The 19,082-nt window shown below is 37.1% G+C and overlaps 1 protein-coding gene across 4 annotated transcripts in view; it reads right to left on the bottom strand.

Annotated features, from left to right (window-relative positions):
* slc6a3 (solute carrier family 6 member 3) overlaps nucleotides 1–12,817 on the bottom strand; it is a 36,903-nt gene extending 24,086 nt beyond the window's left edge. For 2 of the 4 annotated variants that reach the window (XM_035403217.1, XM_035403244.1), the window contains exons 1-3: nucleotides 8,347–8,626; nucleotides 6,394–6,748; nucleotides 5,356–5,487 (exon numbers count right to left, since the gene is read on the bottom strand). In XM_035403217.1, coding sequence (XP_035259108.1) covers nucleotides 5,356–5,487; nucleotides 6,394–6,679 — 418 coding nt within the window. In that variant the 5' untranslated portion in view covers nucleotides 6,680–6,748; nucleotides 8,347–8,626. Of the gene's footprint in view, nucleotides 1–5,355; nucleotides 5,488–6,393; nucleotides 6,749–8,346; nucleotides 8,627–12,705 lie in introns of those variants that run through there. The other 2 variants (XM_035403225.1, XM_035403235.1) reach the window with 2 other exon arrangements.
* Between the last annotated feature and the right edge of the window lie 6,265 nt (nucleotides 12,818–19,082).

The raw sequence follows: 19,082 nt of genomic DNA, 5'->3' as shown, positions 1-19,082 counted from the left end.
TTCTGGGTAGGCCCCCTTTTGCCTCCAGAACAGCCCGAATTCTTTGCAGCATGGATTTAACAAAGTGCTGGAAACAATCCTTTCAGTTTTTGGTCCTTGCCAGCTCGATAGCATCACGCAGTTCTGTGCGAACCTTATGGTGCTAACCTTACGTTCAACCTCATTCCAGAAGTGCTCCATTGGATTGAGATCTGGGGACTGTGCACGCCATTGCAGTAAGATTCAGATGATACATGCTTTGCACCATGGCACTTTATCCTCCTGGAAGTATCCATTTGAAAAAGGGTATACTGTGACCATAAAGGGATGTATATGGTCACACCATTACACCATAAATGCTTCAAGGTTTAACTTGTGTATTCAGTGATTCCCTTCAACCAGCTGTTATGTGAGCATGTATGGTCTTTCTGTTAGCTCAAACAAGTCTCCCCATTCTCCTCTGACCTCCCTGATTAGCAAGGTGCTTTCACCAATCTACAGTGGTACTGCTTTCACTGCTGCACAACCAATTGCCCCTCTGGGGACCAATAAAGTTCTACTTGACTTGACTACTTGACTTGAACTGCTGTACATTTGATGTTTTTTGTTTATTGCACCATTCTCTGTAAACAATAGAAACTATAGTGCGTGAAAATCCCAGGAGTTCAGCTTCTGAGATGTTGGAACCACCACATCTGGTACCAACAATCATAGCAAGGTCAAAGTCGCTTAGATCACCCATTCTAATGGTTGTTTTTTTCACCATGTCTGTTTGCTTTTTATATTGAGTTGCAGACACATGATTCCCTGTTTGGAGGAGCAAGCTATTTGGTTTAATGAGTGGGTGTACTTAATAAAGTGGCCACTGCAATAATAATAATAATAATAATAATAATAATAATAATAATAATCCCCAAACTATAAGACTTAAGATGCATTGAATTGTTTATCTGTTTATGCCTGAATGATTAAAAAGCTTGTAGTAGCCTGAGTAGTGAACGGAACTGAGCCATTGATATTATTGGGGATTGGATGTAAATAAGTAGGTACTGTAAGACTTTAATTGAGAATGGTGGATAATTCAAAAGTTTGGAGTAGTAAATAAAATTTCACATTACAAATCAGCATAGTGGGTGTGTTTGATCACTGAAATGTCTGTTTACTTCTTTGGTTATTAGATTGATAAGTCAGCTCAGTACTTCTTTTTAACTCACAGAGCTGCCAGCTAAGGCTCCGAAGCTACCAAACAGGATTAAAGTATGGCCCAAGTGACATCACAAGAAGGCACTAAGCAACTAGAAACTAAGAGAGGGGTTACCTAGGCTACCTTCCCTGGGTGATACTATAGCCACTTATGCATTAGCCCAGTGAAGCCCCCAGCCTCAATCAACACTGACATAGGCCAGATTTGAACATGCTACACAATACAAGAATGACAACAATCTAATACAAACACACACACACACAAAGAGTAGGAAGGCATCTACACCATTGATTTATATGTATTTTATCAGATATTTATCCCGATCAACTGGGAACTCAGTTTTCATTTGTCGTGGCAACCTGGGGAACTAATGTGGGTAGAGCAGGGGTGTCTATTCTTATCCAAAAAAGGCTGGTTTAGGTGCAGGTTTCTGTTTTAGCCCAGCACTAAAACACCTGATTCTACTTATTAAGGTCCTGATGGAAAAAAAAAAAAACATTACTTCATTATTTGAATGAGGTGTCATAGTGCTGTGTAAAAACCTGCACCCACACTGGCCCTTCTAAAAAATTGGACCTTGGGATAGAGAATACAAGGGATTATGTAGCCAGTCAGATATAGAGGGTGATTAAATTCTGGATGTTGACAACCAGTTTTTGTCAGAAAGGACATGGTAGGAGATGGGGCCTAACACTCCCATGACTATGTTGATGGGTACAGTAATGGAAACACTCATACGTGTCAGTGGAATTGCTCATTTTGTCAAAAAAATGGAGTATTTCTTGCTTCCACTAAAAATCTAAGCAAGTAAATGCACATATATTAATTTATTAATTTACACATGCCTTACCAATACTGCTGTCCACTAGCCCTATCCAGTGACAGAGCCCCTGAAAACTTTTTCCCCTTATGTGTGGGCCACAGTTAATTTTTTCTTAAACAAAGTGCTTCTGAAACTGCACCTTCGATCACAAAATGACCAGAACTGAGTTGGCATGCCTTCGTATATATAACATCATCAATTAATGGAAGCATCTTACAGTTGCACCATGTCTGTGAAACGAGGACCCTTACTCTTTTGAAAAGTGTCATGGGATCTTTAACACTAGAGTGGTCACAGCACATTTTGTTTTGGTATTTGAATGTATCAAATTTCAAAAATGTTCTATAACTATGCATTTCCCCATTCATGAGGGTTCCTAAATATGTGACTTAAAAAAAACTGCTATTGCTAAAGCTTTAGTAAAAATGGTGAGAAGAAATTAAACAACAAATGTTTCCAATCTCACCCAACCGTCTGAGCCAGGCTGCACTGGGATGTTTTCACTTGGGGGTGTGAAGTCCATCGAAACCATGTAAAAGCTATTTTTGTGAAAAACTATGTTTCATGACAGTGTGTGATGACATCATCAAACCTATTAGACAAAGCCATTTTGATGACAATGTGTGGAATAAAGCTGTAATCCAGTGGTTCCCAACCTCGGTCCTATGCTATATTGCAAACAATTGCATGAAAACAGATCACAAATTAAAGTCTTAAGTGAATCAGTACTGTGGGCTGAATTTTCATTTGTCTATTCATCTATTAATTTTTCATTATCTACCAATAGTTTTAGTGTGTGTCAAGACACCAATTATTGATTGTCCTCAGTCTTTAATTTGATCAGTTAAATAATTTTCTTACCTCTTTTTATGTAATTGTTTTCAATATAGCAGAATAAGTACAATGTGAATACGGAACTTTTATTCTTCATGAAATGTATACCTATTTCTGATATAGTGGCTTAAGAGGGTAAATAATGGTTCAACATGAAAAGCACCTAATTAAGAAAAAATTGCAGCTTGTTAAAATTCTGGGATGCAGTTGTTGGAATGAAAACCAGCATACACAGGGGCCTTCCAGGACATTGGCTCGGAACCACTGCTATAATCAAGAGCTTAGTGATTATTTGTGAATATTTGTGAGAGATATAATGTAGTAATTCATGGTGATGTATCATAAAATCATTATATATATATATATATATATATATATATATATTATATTGCTAACAGAGTCAACTGTAATTTTATTTTGCCAAGGCCTACAATTCAAACAAACTTTGTTGATTTAAAAGTACTGTGCCCTTTTGAGAGAAAGCATGCACCACTTTACCATTAATGTGAATGGATGTACAAGTATAATTGCTGCTGCTTCAACATATGGATGAAATTGAGTAAAATCTGCACTTATTCTCTCTCTATAAACTTTTAATCTTCTCTTTTTACTAATTTATTATGCTGTTCTCAGCAAGAATGTATCAGTGTTTTCATTATTTGTTATAAATCGTATTGGTGTATAATGGCATTATAGAATTTCATTAAAAACATTTTGTTTTAAATGCAAAGTTTTGCCTTCCAGTGTACCCAAAACCATACCCAAAGCCATTCTAGCGTTAATGACTACAGTGAGTCAAGACCTTGGTTTAACTGTAGACAATGTTCTGTAGAAGCTCATCACCATCACCCCACTCATCACTTTGCTGAAGCATATGATTTATATTTTGTCTACTGGGACTGCCCCCTCCTGGCTCCCCAAACCAAGCAACAGTTCTAACTAAGCATAACATTCCTTAGCTTCAGCAGTTTGACTTGAGTAGTCAGAATATGCTTGTCCTTTCTCCTGTTGCATATTATCAATGATTTCAAAGGTCAATACAACCACACTATTTTTTCCAACTAATGCATTTTCAAACTGATGCTGGAATTGCTCAGAATACGAAATCCTTCTAAATGATAGGGAGAAATGTGACCACAGGCTAAGTGCTACAGTATAATAGTCCCTGTCCGCTACTGAAGTAGAGCAGTCTGGTGCATTCATTTTGAGTGGACATCTCACCGCACATATCTAATGACAGAATCAGGACTCCTAAATAACAGCACTCCGTTGGTGAAGGATGCGTCTTTGAATTGATGGGAAAGGTTACATTCATCTGACATGCTCTTATAGCGTGTTAATCCTATGGTTTCCCCACTGTGCTGCTTATTGACGTGTTGAAAACTACAGGAAGGGATGCAGAGAGTCCTCAGACTGGAGACACCAATCAGCAGGCACTTTGAAAGCCAATTTTCTGGTACCATTTTGAAAACACATAAATATTGGTATTTCAGGAGTGAAAATGTTTGTCTTCAAGTGGCCAGTTAGTTTATTTATTTTATTCAGCTGGTCTGTCCCCTTTTCTGGCAGTACAACCACGTTCTTTTACCTCTAATTCAACCCTAGCCCATTCGTACCCCAGTTAATGCTTATTAAAACTACCCAGAAAGATGACTCAATTGAGGAATACGTAATGTATCCACGTAGCATGCTGTCCTAATTGTATTGTAAATGTTTTGCCACTAAAGCTTGTTTTCATGATATGCATGTGCAAAATACCAATTATCAGTCATCAAAGGGCCACTCAATGTCTAGGATTGCCACTTATACTGTATACATAGTTTTTAAAGATGGTTTGGTATAAATATTTTGCATTCAGAATTTATGAAAAATTACATTTGCGGCAAAATTTCTATAAAAGGTTAGGCTGTAGTATGATTATCAAACACAGCATAATAATAATTCACAATTTAAAGGTTCCTGCTATATTTACTGTGAAATACCATTATTTCAAAGTAACACAAAATCACCTGTTTTACAGCTCTGGTTAATGCTTTGATATGTCCAATAATATTTTTTAATTACTAAACATCAGTGTAACAATAAATATATATTTATATTTTTAAAAGTCAATCCGTACTAGTTTCAGAAAACAAGCACCATGAAATGGCAGCTTGTAGTAAATTCCCATAGTTTTTGATATAGTACATTCAGTGTGAATACTACTTGTTGATTTGCATATGAAATTAGGTATAACCCATTCAAGTGGATTTCTGTGTGCTGAAACAGTACAGAAACATGGCCAATTTCCTTCATCCAAACAAGACAAGCTCAACTCATTCTTACCATAAAGATTATATGCGAAAACACCACCGTTACTGCAAACAACCCATTTTTAATTGTGACACTTAAGGCTTAGTGAAAACAACTATAGAAATTATAATTTTATTATAATTTTCTCGTATAAAATGCAAAATAGCAATTGTTTGGATTTGTCACAGCGTGAAAATTTGCGACCAGAGGAGGGGGTATGTACCTTTAAAAATTGGGCAGATTTTCCACACCCCAGCTGCTCCTTCCCGATTATACTGTCCTAATGCTAGCTCCATGTAAAAGAGTGGCATCCCAGCTATCACCATGAAGAAGAGGTAGGGTACAAGGAAGGCTCCTATGGCAGAGAAAAAGACATTAAAATCAGACCTTTACAGAAGATGCACACCACAATTTTTGAGTTGGTAAATGTAATTTTTTTCAATTTAGAAAAGGATGGCTCAATTACACCAATCACAAGTATTAAAACAGACAGTGTATCATTTTAAATGCTTATCAGCGCATGGAGCCTTTTGGCAAAGTTGTCGAGGTCACAATTGGAAGTAACCGGCTGATCTGAACAGTGAAAAGGACTGTCAATATGGTTTTAGTGTCAACAGAACCTTTTGGTCTTGTGTTTAGTTTTCACTGATTTCCTTTGAAGTTTTGGAATAATTCCTCTCTTTTTCTTAAAAGCCTACAGAGTGAATTATTTTGTTATTTTTTGGTAAGCCTGCTATATTATTTCATCAAACAATTTAAAAATTATATTATGGGATGTAGCTTTAATTAAAGAATGGACTGGTTAAGTTTGACGAAAAATATTGCACACATTCACCTCTGATTGGGATAAAATATACTTGACGTCTGAGGCCAGTATGCAAATTATAAATTTCAAACAGTTAAATAACAGGTGCTCAAGAGTGAGTATTTTCATAATCTTGCTATCCAAAAATTAAATGTTTATGATTCTGAAAATATTAAACAGATCACTGCAATTGTTGATCAGCCTATGTCAGGGGTAAAATTTGTGCTTAGTTCTTGTAAAATGAAAATGAGATCCGACAGAGCACTGAACATTTAGCTGGTATAATGGATAATCTGATAAAGATGGTTAGGGAAAAAACCAATGATTCATTTTACAACTGCCCTGACGCAGAAAAAGGAGCTCTCGGTTCAACAGCTGTGCAATCTAATTTCTCTCAAGCACCGGCCATTCAGCAGTCGACCTCCTCTCTCTGCGCACACAGATACAGCCTCTCACCTCCCCCGTTCTTGTAGCACAGATAAGGGAACCTCCAGACATTGGCCAAGTCTACGGCGAACCCGATGACAGAGAGGAGGAAGTCGATCTTCTTTCCCCAGGTCTCGCGTTCCTCCTCGGAAGGGTGAATCTGCGCGGGGCTGACCAGGGTGGAGTTGGTGAACTGGACTCCGTTCTGCTCCTTGACCAGGATCAGCTCCACCTCCTTGGGTCCCATGGTGTTGGCCGACGTGGCTGGGGCTACGACTGAAGACATCTGTCCGACCAGCAGTCTACCTTTAATCATGAGGAGATCAGTCCCACGGAGGAGGATTGAGACTCAGCGCCCTGTCGCTACTGATTCACCCCAGAACACCTGAAACCAAAGAGGAGGACATGGGACTTGTTAAACAACAGAAAACCCTGTAACTGTAGAGGGGCATATAGACTTCTCCAGACAACAGAAAAGCCTGAAACTGAGAGGGAGGGGGATAGGGGCCCCGTCAGAACCCAGCCCTACCTAACACCAGTGGGAAACACTGCACCTCAGCAGCTGTAGTCGCTAGCGTGTCTATTCTGAGATCAAATGAAGGGCTACCTCCTCCCATTTCAGAGCACATTAAATAAAAGTACGCAGTTACATTTTTGGTGGACATTTTGGTATATCGGTGTCTAGTTGTTATTTTTATTGCCGTAACGATATACACTGACAGACAATATTTTGTATAAACATGGAAATAACTCATAAAACAGATTTCATATTACCTGAAATAAATGCAGCATTAATAGATTTCTTTTGTACATTATTGGTGATGCAATAGTCAGAGCGTGCTCTTCTATAAGCAGAAACAAATTGTATAATAAAATTGTTTTATACATTTTAAGAAATGTTATAGTGTATAAAAGTGTATATATAAAATATATACACTTGTAATATGTGATCTATTTTTTTTTGACTTCAAGAAACAGCATTTGTAAATAAAAAAGATGTATTTAAAAGATTAACAGATAAAATATATATTTTATTTACTTTATCCAGGATATTAAGTACTCATAAAATATACAATATACAAAAACATATGTATTTTTTTAAACATTACAAGGTCATTTATGAAAGATTTAATACTATACTATAACCAATATTTTGCTATAACCAAGTTTACTAAATGGAGCTACATAGTATTTTCTCCCCCCTCAATTAATGCTTTGATCCATCAGAAATTAAGCTGTCTCCTTTATCGTAGTGCGTGTGTGGATGGATAGACAGATAGATAGATAGATAGATAGATAGATGAATAATACTTTATTCATCCCAAGGGTAATTCATGTCACCGTAGCACCATAAAACAAAAGGCCTTATAGTCCTATAAAAAACTAACATTACACAAATAACTAAAATTAAATCAAACAAACAATAAAATGTAGCATTCTAAAAGGATAATAATTCCGTAATAATAGTACTGTAATAGTAATAGTACCATAACAATATGTGTGTTCTCATGAAGAAATAAAAAAAAGTTAAGCTGTGCTGGGAGAAATATCCATTGCTATAAGGCAATTCAGTTATAGGCTATTCAGAGCTGAACAAGTGCAAGAGAAGGGAGCTCGACATGAGAGGTGAATTGTGCAATTACTGAGCAATATACATATCATACAAAATGTAAAAATACTGTACAAGAGCAAGTATATATTTTGTATAAATTGTATGGAGCATAAAATTGACAGTACATAATGGGTTTATATAAACATGACTGTGTTCCTGACTAAATCATAGTACATTGTGTGTGTGTGTGTGTATATATATATTTAAAGACAGTATAATCCATTTCAAAAATTGGAAACAGCTGAAAATGCCAAAGGGAAACTATGGGGGGAATAACATCTTTTTCTTCATTATGCATTTAAAAACACACTTTCAGGAGTAAAATTCATAAATATAAAAAATGGCATACAAAAGTTCTTAAAACATCTCACCTTTATTCAAAATGGTGAAGTCTCCGTTCCTTGTCTTTCCTGAAATAAAATTTGTTTTAATTCCAGTTGTGTTGAGGCTCTTTCCCAATCCCCATCATACCGAAAATGAAGCCAAATTCTGCAGACCTGAAATTATTGTAAACTCTTGTCTCCAACTCTTGAATAACTGGCAAGCCTGCAATAGAAGACTGGAAAACGGGGACTCTTTGGGGATGATGGGGGGTTAGTGGGGTGCCCTGCACAGAGGTGCAGAAGGGTAAGTTATGGAGGGACCACTGGACCCTGGAGGTCTGCAAGGGAAACCTGTGGGACCACCCTAGAAATAAGAGGCATGTGAACCCTCCCCCTTTCCTCTTTCTCTCCCCCCGCCAAGCCTCCCTGTCTCTCTCTCTCTCTCTCTCTCTCAAATTTTCAGTAAATATCACATATTATACTTACATTCCCTTTCTTTGTACATATGAGATATATACACAACAAGGAAAACATCATACAATATATTCCATGTTTCAAATGACATAGCATAAAATAGTTCACCAGTTTTCAGATTTCTGGATAAGTGATTACAAATGAACATTATGAAATATTCATCTCTGTCCTCACACCAAAAGCTGCAAATGATAGTAACGAATTGAAGCTGACACTTGTTTCAGAGGATCTGCAAAGAAGTTGGTGCGAATGGGCAATTATAGATCAAAGAGCAGGTTATTGTTTTAGCATTTAAACAAAATTGCTGCACAGTGTGCAGCTCATTATAGCTTTCTGTAATGGCTATCGGGAACTGTGGAACAGAAATCATGTCAGTCTGCACAGATAAAACAAATATTGAAGCTCAAAAAATAACTGTGCAACTGAATTATAACCAGTAGAACACAACTGTATTTTTTATTTAATGAATATCCTAATTCTATGAATAGTTACTGATTTTTGATGGGATGGTGGTCATATGGGGGAAAATCATGTGCAGTATGTTTGTTAGTTTTTGAAGGCTAAAATGATTTCTAATGGGATCTGAAGATTTGTAACAAAGAAAATATTAACTTGACTCTTTACTATTTGAAGTTGATCGTCCACAAGACAATAATCTCAACTATACCTCAAAATCAACCAAGACATGGTGAACTGACCACAAAATTGATATGCAATGCCCATCTCAATCTCAGTCTCCAGACTAGAAACTGATCAATAAGTACAGACCAATGGACCGGAAGAATTTTGATATTCTAAATAAAGGAATGGGTCCCTATAGGGACTCTTGCCCACTGTGATCTCATAAAACACTACAGAAGAGGACTCTTTACATCATCTAGTACATCATCCTTGCGAAGTCAGTGAGCACAAAGTTTTGAAATGGGAATAAAATAATCCTGACATTTATATTTTTGATTGAGAAAAATGCTTGTTATAAGACTGTCCTCTGAACAATTGTATTAGTATAAAAGAGTATAACATTTCCATTCATTCAGAGACCTTCCTTAGCCTACCAGGCCCTTACTGAGCTCACCAATGCTTTCTTTCTTATTAATGATGTTCAAAACAGTTGATTTTGATAAGCCGAAGGTTAGGTTTGCCCTATGTCTATGACTGTTCTTTTTTGTTCATATTTCTCAGCCTCATAATGGCTTCCTTGATTTTCATTGGCACAACTCTGGCCATTATACTGGCAAATGCCAATAACAGACTTAAAAGGCCATCAAAGAGTCAAGACCAGATACTGAAAGATCTCAGTAAATAAGCACTTGAACACACCTGACTAATCAAAAACACACACAAAGCCATTTGTCCCAAACATTATGATTCCCTGAAATCCGGGGGCTATGTATAAAAACATTGTTATTTCTACATGGTGAAACCAAAATGTATTAAAATATATTTTTATAAAAGCTGATAATCTGCAATTGAACCAAATATGAATTGTTTAATAACACTAAACATCTAAAATTATGCATTATACAGTTTAAATCAAGAATAAAATATGGCTTTGTCCCAAACGATGCTTGCTTCCTCTACAACTCTACATGCATTAGATGCAGTTTACCATGCGTTCATTTCAGTTCCTAAATCTTTAAGCCATCTATTCTTTACACCTGTGCAGATTTATCCACTGGTATGTATTAATATATAAATCAATAATTGATCAATTTCCTTCATACCCTAGCTGTCTGCTAATTATGAATACACATAATTATCATAATTATCACCTACACTTTATTTTATAATGATTCAGGCAGCCTGAAATGTGCTGCTTTGTATTTACAGTATTACTGAACAGGAAATTCAATAATGAGGATACATCTGCATCTTGTTACTGGAGGACATAATTACTGACTAAAAATCAGGCAGAAAAACAGTTGGCCTTACTGACAATCTTTGATCTGAGGATAGCTACTGAAATTCTGCCAAATTTTCAAGTATCCCAAATGTCTTTCTTGCTGGACCCACACAATATCTATTCCACAACTGCAACTAGCCTTTGTAAGTTGTGTGATGGCATTGATGCAATTGCATATTTTACAGTGTTACATAATAACTAATTGAAACCAAATGCATTTGTGCGAGTTTAGTAATAGGCAATATATATATATATATATATATATATATATATATATATATATATATATATATATTGCCTATCACTAAATTATTATTATGTATTTTATATAATGGTTAGCAATTCTGGCCTTGAGCAGTAGTCAGGTTATTGTTATGATCCTCCATTTAAAAGACACTAGTCACATGTCCAGTAGGGTGGACCAACCAGGCATCTTTGATGGCAGACTCCCTTAAGCAGTTTGATCTTCAGGAAACTCCAGCTCCTCCAATAAAATGGTTACCAGAACCCCTTTGTCATATAATGAAGCACTTATGAGCTTGGCTTCAACTAATAGCATTAATTGCACATGAAATGTAGCTGGAATAAAATAAAAACTGGTTTCCAAAACTGCCACCACTAGACAATAGACAAAATTTGTCTCCATCACCATCTCCTCCTTTCCTTGGGGTGATGGCACATTTATCACATAATTAAGGAAGATAATTACCTGCATGTTGCATCAAGGTGTTCACCATAACAAGAAAAGAGAAGCTGAGTATGTATGTCTGTTTTTGTGAGAGAGACAAGCAAGATCCTCCAAACCATTAAGGGCAAAGCTTGCTGACGTCAGATTGAATCTCATGTTTACATTCATCATTTCACAACCAGAGCAACCACCTTTTCACTCTCATTCCCTCTCACCTACCCTTTGGAGAAATCTCATTATGTTTAAAGGCTACCTGGCATAATTCAATCAACTGCACTGCTGGGGACTTCAATCTGTTTTGATTATAAAGTAAACATAATTGTGATTAATGAAAAATAAAAATGTTCAGAACAGCTTATGAACATATTGTCATGTACACAAAGCAGAACAAACATGTTGCTTGAGAACCTTTTGAATATTGAGGCGTGCCCAAACCTTAAAGGGGAATCCAACATCTAATTCTTTAGTAATTTCTGCTTTCTTTGGGATAAACTGATTTTTTAATTGACAGTAGTGGCCTGCAAATGTATTCTATTTATACAATACATAGCCAAAAGAATGTGGACACCTGACATCCAACATCTTATCCAAAAGTGTGGGCATTAATAAGGAGTTGGTCCACTTTTGCTGCTATAACAACCTTCTCAGGAAAGGCTTTATACTAGATGTTGGAGCATAGCTACTAGAATTTACTTCCATTCGGCCAGAAAAGCATTGGAGGTCTGATTGGGTGATTAGGCCTGGCTTGCAATTGGCTTTACAATTTACAACACCAATCTCAACAAAACCATTTCTATATGGACCATGCTGTATGCCTAGGGACATTGTCATGCTTAAACAGGAAAGGGCCTTCCCCAAACTGTTGCCACAAAGTTGGAAGCACAGATTAGTTTCATTAAGATTTGCTTTCACTGGAACTAAGGGCCTAACCCAAACCATGGAAAACAGCCCCAGACCAAGGGGTATCCAGATACATTGTATGACAAAAAGTATCTATGACTGATGATAGCTAAAACTGTGTTGTGTGAAGCATTTTCCCGAAGCAACACATATGGTTGAGGGGAGGATATGTTAAATGGGCACTAATCAATGTCACACATTGGCTAATATTACAGCAAATGTTATGTAACTAACAACATCCATATGTCCAAAGCACTCTTTGAAATAAAAGTCAGTATTGTTCTCTCACAACATGGGGACAACAATTGGTTGATTAACGTAAACTTAAAAATTGGTTGCTACAACCACAATTCAACAAACACACATTCTTTCACCATTTTGTCATTGCAAGGCTAGTGCCTCCTGCCAATGCAAGATCTCTTCTCACAAAGACAGCTTTTACCTTTTGTGTGAGGTTGTTGGCTAGCAGAAAAGTGATCATAAGTGAACTCAATCCTTTTGACTTATTTCTGAAAAGCTACTGAGAAGAGAATGGTTAACTAGGCACAAAATCACCACTTTGCAATGGTCATCTAGTATCCATAATTGAACCAAATTGGAAACGTATGGTTTAAATGGTCCACAAGTGCAGACCAAAGGTTCTGTAGGATCTGAACATTTCATAATTGGACAGACACCGCAGTCTCATATTTTAATTAGAACAACATACAGCTGACACTTGTTGATGGGTTTTTGCTGATTGACTGATCAACCAACAAGCTTGTAATCATACAATCAGCTGGACAGGAATAAATCCTGAGGTCACACCACATGTATACAGAACACAAGGGTGCAGCTTTGCAAACAACTGAATATATGGGTAATGACAGGAGGAGAACCCAAATTCCCCCCATTGAGTGTGGTGTGGGAATAACGTGGAAAAAAATATGTGAAAAAATGTTAAATGTGGATCACCGGATCTATAAATGGTGCTTGAGAACAATGTTTGCCATAGTTGGAACTACATTGACTATGATTGCACATTTCTGGAAGCAGCACCCATTGTTGTATGCAAAATTAACAGTTATATTGGTTTTGAAATTAACTTTAAGTGGGAGGAGGTATCCCACAGCAATTTCCTAGGCTGGTCAGGGGAAGTGAATGACCTAGGAAAGTGCAGAAAGGAGAAAAATCAGCTGGAATCACCTGTGGAGTATGGGAGCAAGCAGAGTTAGCTTTCTCATCAGATTAAACAATTAGGTGCTGCTATCACCCCTAAATCTCTACCAGTCACTAAGAAAATATTTAACACACCCCTTTAGTTCAACTCCAGCAACCCTCAGACACATCTTGACCAGATGGTTGTTCACCTGGTGACAGAACCATGTGCTGAAGTACCTGGCAGCAGCACCTGACAGCAAGCAAACTATAAAATCCTGAACTACAAGAACAAAGAACACTGCAGAAGCAAGCTTCTCCCAATGCAGGAAGCGGAAAACGTAATGAGAAGCTAACCGACATTTGCTAGAGAACTTGTTTAGCTGGCTTTTTTCCCACCCCATTTCACTGAGCTAACATTAATTTCAAGCATAATCTTATATGCATATTTTTATGGGGCTTGACAGTATTTTGTTTAGTACCAAACAAGACAAATGTTTACTCATCTCTCCCTTCCATCTCCTCTGATTCAGACCTGCTGGAATATTGAGAAACTGTTAATGTAGTGAGAAAAGTTCTTAGCATTCCTGGAACATTTGGGCTTAAGAGTTAAATGAGAGCTATCATGCTTAGAGGCATGTCTCTGAAACTAGCCAAGCCTCGAGAACTTTCTCTTTTTATGCTGTCATGATCAAAATTAGACTGCTTCTTTATTTTAAGGTTGGTTGGCTAAAAGCAGAAACATAATGTGTCTATACAATCTGTGCTATGTTGCTCAAAACGTATGCCTTCTTAAAGAAGGGCACAAGGCAACATGCTGAACTATGTACAAAAATACAAATTAAGTGAGTTTATTTGCATTCATTCTAGGTTTTTTTTTTCCACAGTGAAATTTTCAGTCAATCTGGTCACACAATACACTATTTGAAAGTGTTAAGAATCTCATGGTTCTATATCTATAAAGTATTTTGCAATGCCAATGTTTTAGTGATAACAGTTTCTTATTTTGTAGTATGTGGGGTGGCAAAACAAGTTCGGGGGCCCTCACTTTCTTTGCTTTTTGGAAATCCACAGATGATATGCATCACAATAAAATTGGTATGCTTGCCACGGCAAGTGAACAAAATCCATAGCTAACTCAGAGAAACCTCGACAGAATGTCCATTGTTTACTTAACAGTGACAATTGCTCTGGATAATTTTTGTCTGTTTTACCATTGTATACATGCCGAAAGTATTGTGTACAAAAAAGGTTGTTATCGCCATTTGTATAGATTCTCTGGAACAAAACGAGCCCACCTATAAGCTTCTCTGACCAGTACTGGCCAAACAGTCCCTCAGTATAACCAAAGGGACCCACAACAACTCAACACAGACAGTATGAATGCTGCCCAGTACACTGCCAGCCAGCGGCATGCTGTTTTAATCACACCTGAGAAGCATTTCAGATAATGAAGTGACATTTCTAAGGCTGTATCAATTGTTTTATGTGCATAAAAGGACACACATTGTTTCTCCTGTGTAAAGAAACCATATTTTTTTCAGTGCGCATGCTGTGAAAACATTGTTTAAATTTTTTTATTTTACCTTTATTTAACCAGGATAGAGTCATTCAGATTTATTCCTACAAAGATTATTTTACAACAGAAATGCATTTTGCAATGCCTAAGTTGAACAGAAGACTCAGCATTTGGAGGTCTTGGAAGAAATCACTGGTCTGAGTGAATATTGTAGGAGTACAGTGAAAATGGCATTGACTCCACAGCAGAGGGCATGTTCAATGAAGGACTTGATCCCATTGTATATCAGTGAGCATCTACATACATTCTCAAAATAGTTTATATAGTATTATTCAGTACACTTATTAATAAGGAGTAGGCATACTGAATAATGATAAAAAATATTTTCAGAATATTGAGAATTGAAAATATTTTGACATGTTCATGGGGCGGGGCATTGAACATAAACTTCAATCAATTGACCTCAGTCAATGGATTAGTAAACTAGATAGCTATATATATATTTTCTGCAGTCTTTCCGACTTGCTGCTGCCAGAGGTTGCAAGGCGGGAGCAAGGAAAGGGACAGGGAGGGGAGGGTGACAGGCAGGGGGAAAGCAAGCCACTTCTTCTTCCATAAGCATACTGTATTCTGTAGTATGAAGTATATGTAATGTTACACCTCTAATAACCAATAATATCATTTGGTTACCAGCTGTTCTTTTGATGTCTCCAAATGGATTTTGGAAACCTGCCAAAACATAGCTCAGGAAAAAGAAAAGAAAAGAACATGCAAAATGCTAATTTCTTGGCAAAATTGTCATCACATTTAAACCAGGATTTGTTCAGCATTGTGGAAACAATTTAGGAGACATTGGGTAGCATTACTTTGGAATAAAGCTTCTTTAATTTCTGTGAGGCAAGATAGCCTATATTGTTTGTAGTACAGTAACTTGGTGTCATTTGGGTATCAGTACCTTTAACGGCAGGCCTAGATTTTGCCAGTTTGAATGAATGAGTTATCGACAGTGCTTTGTATATGAGAGTAACTTGGCATTTTTGTACGTTGAATGAGATACAATGGGATAACTCATAAGGTGTTTATCATTAGCTCTAAGGTGTGAGTATAAGGTGTATATCTCTGAAAAGTGTTTTCAAAGTTACTCACACACACACAAAATACAGTATCTGTACATTTGTGAACACTTGTTGAAATTAGTCAGCATATCAAATTTATATAAAAATTAAGTAGTGAAGTAAAAGACCCAAAAAGAACATGGAACAATTGGAAGAAAACTCACAATTTGTTACCCTGCCATTGGCAATGTGATGTAATCACTTGGTAAATATAATTCAAACTGTACTGTGACAGTATTTCACCACATTTATATGTAGACTGTAGAAAACTACAGAAGTACTGCAAAATGGGTAATGCTCCCTCTTCCAAGCTGACAAATATTTGAAAAGAATAGGCAGATCCCATTGATTCAACTTGCTATAGCTTTGAACAATTTATAGGCTGCCTTTCAGGCCTGGTTTTTATGACATTCACCAGTGACAAGGGACTTCAGCAATTTTTTATCATCTGTTTGGCCTTTGCAATTCCACAGCCAAACATGTTGATGGAAGAGGTGTTGGCTAATATCATCCCAGTCAGCCCATGAGGTGTTCTTAGACACACAGAAGGTTTTTTTTATTTTTTAAATACTGTTAATTGGGCCTCCTGGATTGACTGGCTGCTTTGGACTTTTTTTCATTTACAGTAACAACCAAAGACTAGCTCTTCAAGGTTTCCCATATTCTTATTACCTTGACTTTCTAGCCAGATAAATGCCTATTTGTTAGATTACATAAAACTCAGTTAAAATACATTCTTATTCAGAAAGACTTTCAAAAGGGAGCATTTCAGTATTCAGGAATACCAAAGTGTGATATAACACCAATAAGGCATAGAAAGCTTATTTAAAATAAGTAAATACATTTTTTTTGTAAATGTCAATGCCACAACACGGCTAATATACACTACTTTTCCAAAAGTATGTGGACACTCCTTCTAATTAGTGGTTTCAGTCACACCCATTACTAACAGGTGAATAAAATCAAGCATACAGTCAGGCAATCTCCATTGACAAACATTGGCAGTAGAATGGGTTGTACTCAAGAGCTGCTAGAGCTGCGCCAGTCAACTGGAATTGCTGTTATTGTGAAGTGGAAACATATAGGAGGAAAACAACAGCTCAACCATGAAATGGTAGGCCACACAGGCCACCACTGGACTCCGGAGCAGTGGAAACATGTTCTCTGGAGTGATGATTCATGCCAGTGGCACCCCCACCTGTATGTCAAATACGCACACTGCGTACCCTAGCAGTGGCACAAGGCTGGCTGGCAGGTTTGATCGGTTTTGATTATTTGATTAAGCGGAATTAGTGGAAAGTAAATTGAAATAAAGTCAAAATTAGGGTTGCCCCCGACCAAAGATTTTCCTAGATTTTCCTAGTCTTCCTATGTCATTTGTGGATTAGACGGCCGTGCAGAAGATTGCTGGTTTTTCAATTCGTTCTACTACCACGTTAAGTGCACGCATGCTTTGTAGGCTACATGGCGAGTGGACATCTGCCAGCAAACCGGACTCCAGGGACCGAACTGAAGCTACGAGACAGAGTAAAAAAACACCTACATTGCAAACACATCTTTGCATGCAGAGTTTGCATGTCACCTTCTTGGGGTCATCCTTTACACACTTGAAATGATCCCACACTTTGGATGATTTCCTGCCCAACATAGTCTAATAACTTTTTACCGACAAGGCGCAGCTCCCGAATTGAGTTTGAGGGGTTTTTTTTCCCTGCGACTAACTGGCCAATGAAAACTTGGTCGAGACTCTTCTCATCGACTAACAATTTGGTCGACTAGGGGGCAGGGCAGCCCTAGTTGAAATGTCTAAAATTCCAAAAAGAAAGCAATGTAGTTTAATAGAACTTTTTAACGCCAAAAAAAAAAAAAAAAATCAAGGATTGGCTCTAATGAGTATTCATAAAGACTTTGAAATCGATACGGAGAGATCTGAGGCAGTTTGACGCAACAGGGACCAGGAGAGTCAATCTTTAATTGTAAGGTAGGCTGAGTTTCATTCTTTTAATCAGAGCGTAAACATGTAAAATCAGGGTTTGGTTACTGTTTTGGTGCACATAATGAGCTAGTGACCAAGAAACACATTTGCTTTAGTATTTATCTGATCAACGTTTATTGTTTCTTTCAAAATGTGTTTAAAATCCTTGGATGCTAGCCCTCCGTCATTGGGTTCAGTGCTAGCAAGTTAGCTAGCTGGCATCTAAGTGATCTAAAATAGAAAGAAAACGTTTTTATAAAAAACACACGGCTGAGTTTATTAACTCAAAACTATGGCAAAATGAGAGCCAAATCATGTTTTGGCTGGATCAGTCCTTTCCTACCATAAAGTAGGCTAAGTTATATAATAAGCTATGTTCCAGTCAACCGATTTCTTTTCAAACGTGGCTTGCTTAACAGTGCAGTCTGTCACACTATCCCATTTATGTCCTTTTCTCTCGTGCTCCAGGCGCTCTCATTCACTTCTGTTTACGTCAATAGGCTTGGATGGTTCCTCTACGTTTGCCGAAAATTAGCTGCTGCCACTTGTAGGTTGTGCGTGGCACAACTTTTTTGACTGATTCAGGCTTCACTATCTGGCAGTCTAATGGACAAATCTTTGCCTTTTCTTTTCCTTCTATGATAATATTGTTATAGGTATGGCTGTGTATAGATACATGTGTATACACTACATTTCACCTAAGCATCACATTCATGTGTACTTATTTAGATTTAGAGGGTCAGGAAAGCTGTGGAACAGTCTGAAGAGGGGTCTGTGTCATTATTATTTATTATTCCTGTTTTTAGCTTGTTGGTAATCTTTTATCTGAAGAAAAACAGATTTTGTAAGTTTAAATGAATGACCTATTGACCGTGCTTTGTATGTGTGAGTAACTTTTGATGTGTTTTTCTTCAGATGTCATTTCTTTTTGTTCTGTATTATGAGTAACTGATAATAGTAATGCATATAAACGTAGGCTATGAGAGAGCCATGCATACTCATACTGGACATACATGCAAACACACATACATTCTAGCTCAAAGAAACACATAGGCATGGATTCAGTCATTTTT

The sequence above is a fragment of the Anguilla anguilla genome, chromosome 1, assembly GCF_013347855.1.
Source record: "Anguilla anguilla isolate fAngAng1 chromosome 1, fAngAng1.pri, whole genome shotgun sequence".
NCBI classification, from domain to species: domain Eukaryota; kingdom Metazoa; phylum Chordata; class Actinopteri; order Anguilliformes; family Anguillidae; genus Anguilla; species Anguilla anguilla.
The sequence above is the reverse complement of the archived record's forward strand: the minus strand, read 5'-3'. Positions and strand labels throughout refer to the sequence as shown.